This window comes from Nannospalax galili, unplaced genomic scaffold, assembly GCF_000622305.1.
Source record: "Nannospalax galili isolate Female #2095 unplaced genomic scaffold, S.galili_v1.0 scaffold1012, whole genome shotgun sequence".
Taxonomy (NCBI): domain Eukaryota; kingdom Metazoa; phylum Chordata; class Mammalia; order Rodentia; family Spalacidae; genus Nannospalax; species Nannospalax galili.
The window spans coordinates 173,509-176,253 of record NW_008330324.1 but is presented as its reverse complement, the minus strand read 5'-3'; the positions used below and the strand labels follow the sequence as shown (position 1 = coordinate 176,253).

The window sequence follows — 2,745 nt, the reverse complement described above, 5'->3', positions numbered from 1 at the left end:
GTCAGAAGAGGGTGTTGGATTCCCCTGGAACTGGAGTTAAGGATGGTTTGTAGCCACCATGTGGGTGCTGGGAATTGAACCTTGGTTCTCTGCAAGGGCAATCAGTGCTCTTAACCGCTGAGCCATCTCTCTAGCCCCTACAAAAGTTTTTTTTTTTTTTTAAAGAAAAGCAAATGATAAAAGTTAAAATACTGTTAAAAGTCTAGGAGAAAACCAAAAGGGAAACACAGGGGCAAAAGAGAAAATACAAAAGTAAAATTAAAAGGATTGTCCATTAATAAAAATAGGTAAGAAGTGGGCCAACAGCCCATTGAAAACATGATGCAGAGACCCAAAAGTTCAGTGCCTTGCCACAGTGGGAGGAAGATCATCCCACACCTACCACCCCCTCCAAGGCTCAGGGACTTTAGCGGAAGAGGGTGGTAGAAAGAATGTAAGAGCCAGAGGAAGGGGTGGAAGTGTCCTCTGACCACTATGCTGGCAAGCTATAGTCATACCTCGTTCCCATCAAGGAATGAGGAGGGAGTCAGTTACCCCTCCCACCCAATCAGTCGATCTTAGCTGCATGTAGGGAAGGGGCTAAGGATATATAAGCCAAGAATGCCATGAGGCTCCTCTCTTGCCATTTTGTGTGCATGTTGGGAAGTCACAGGATCTATATTTCAGTGTGGACTTTCCAGTGCAGCTGTAAATGGGGAGTGTGCCCACTGGTCCATAAATAAACCCCCACCCTATACCTATGCTCTGTTAGCAAGCCCAGTAAACTAGTTAGGGTTAAAAAAAAAAAAGGTCAGAGCTAATGGAAACCTTCATTATTCCACCAAAGTTGACCCCACGTTGGCAAACCCTTTGGTCTTTGATTTCTTAGTCCTATTTTTCCCCCTTAAACTTCACTGTATATATATTTTTATGTAACTTGCTTCAAGTTATTTCTGGAAAAATACATTAAAAATTGCTTCTCTTTGGAATAATAAAAATATTCTAAAATGAAAAAATTAAAATAAAAGCAGGTAAGCAAAATTTTATAAATATATGAAGGAATAAAAATTATGGCAAAGTAAAAATGTGTCTTCATACACATTGTCAGGTATGAAAGGGAGCAGCTGGTGCTGTGGTTCTGGTGATGCTTCTCTGTGAGCTGTGCTCCGTCTTTTCTGTGCCAGCTGCTTTGATGCTTAGTTTCCTCTCGTCACTGCTGAATTTACTTGAAGGATGTAGAATACTGTGTAAAAATACTAAAGTCTGTACAGTTAGGTCAAAGAATTGTGTAAGTGTTTCCTTTTTAATTTGTAAAATTGAAGGTCATAAATATTTGAGAACACCAGCCCTAGTAGAGTAGTAATACTGTTTAACCAAAGTCTAGTAAGTATTTCAGCTTTGAATATAAACGAACAAACCCAACCACCAAGGAGATTGTTTACCCAGAGTTTCAAAGCACATTGTCTACAAATGGAAACTGAATTAATTTATAAAATTATTGACATTACTAGCCGGGCATGGTGGTGCACGCCCTTAGTCCCAGGCAGGTGGATCTCTGAGTTCAAGGCCAGCCTGGTCTACATAGTGAGTTCCAGGACAGCTGGCGCTACAGGGAGACCCTGTCTCAAAAAAACCAAAAAAAAAAAAAAAAATTACTGTTTATTTAAAAATTCCTAGTTTTTTTTCACTAAAAGGAGGGAAACTGTTAGTTTTATTGTTAGATATGGTCGATATTAATATTCCTCTTAGATGACCAATGATTCTAATTGTCCCGGTTTGAAATGAGTACCCTGTGAGTATGAGTTAAATTAGTGACAATCAGAACAAGTTTTAGCATCCAAATGTTCAAGAGGAAGTTGCTATTATTGCATTGATTATGGCTCAGCAATCCTCAAAGAGGACCCAGGTTCAAATCCTAGCACCCACATGGCGTCCATAACTCCAGTTCAAGGGATCCGACATCTGGGGGCACTGCACCACACGGGTGCACTTATATACATGAAGGCAATACACTCTAACACATAAAATAAAAATAGTAAATGAAGGCCAGGTGTGGTGGTGCACACCTTTAATCCCAGCACATGGGTGTAGAGGCAGAATCTTTGTGAGTTCAAGGCCAGCCTGGTCTACATAGTGAGTTCTGGGACAGCTGGGGCTACAGGGAGACCCTGTGTAAAAAAGACACACACACACAAAAGGTAAATAGAATATTATAAAAAAGATGGATGATGGTTGCTGCCACTGACAGAAAATAAACATAAGGGTTTAAAGAGAGTGTTTGTGAGAAGTATCCCTGGAAGGGTGCTTGGCAGGCCGGCTGCTCCTGGGAAGAGCTAGGGGTCTGGGGCTGGTTCCGTGCAATTTTTGTGTGTAGGTTTTTGAACCATGTGACTATCACCCCTGAGCTGTGATTCCCCTTCTGCTCCAGTAGCTTCTGTGTCTCTCCCTCTTCCTTAAGAGTCTTCGGCTACTTCAGACCTTCAAACTGCCTAGTGCTCAGTTCTTGAGTCCAGGGCTTTTCTGATCCTGTGTATGCCAACAGGTTTAGAGTCTGAGCAGGATGAGAGGACTCAAGAGAACAGGCTGTCCAGGTGAGGATGGGTACCAAGGGACAGGACGGACTTGCATGGATGGGGTGAAGTGGCATATTCTCAGGCTTGTCTTTCTTGGGCTTGCAGGAGAGTGGGACCCCCACTGGAGTCCTTCCCACCCCTGGGAGATAAACAGAGTGGGGAAGAGGAGGAGGAGGAGGAGGAGGAGGAGGAG

At 42.7% G+C, this 2,745-nt stretch overlaps 1 protein-coding gene across 3 annotated transcripts in view; it reads left to right on the top strand.

The window, feature by feature from the left end:
* The window catches only part of Znf692 (zinc finger protein 692), an 11,524-nt gene that overhangs the window by 2,894 nt on the left and 5,885 nt on the right, over window positions 1-2,745 (top strand). For 2 of the 3 annotated variants that reach the window (XM_008844558.3, XM_008844550.3), the window contains exon 5: window positions 2,522-2,570. In XM_008844558.3, the coding sequence (XP_008842780.1) occupies window positions 2,522-2,570 (49 nt within the window). Of the gene's footprint in view, window positions 1-2,521; window positions 2,571-2,657 lie in introns of all 3 variants that reach the window. The other variant, XM_008844572.3, reaches the window with a different exon arrangement.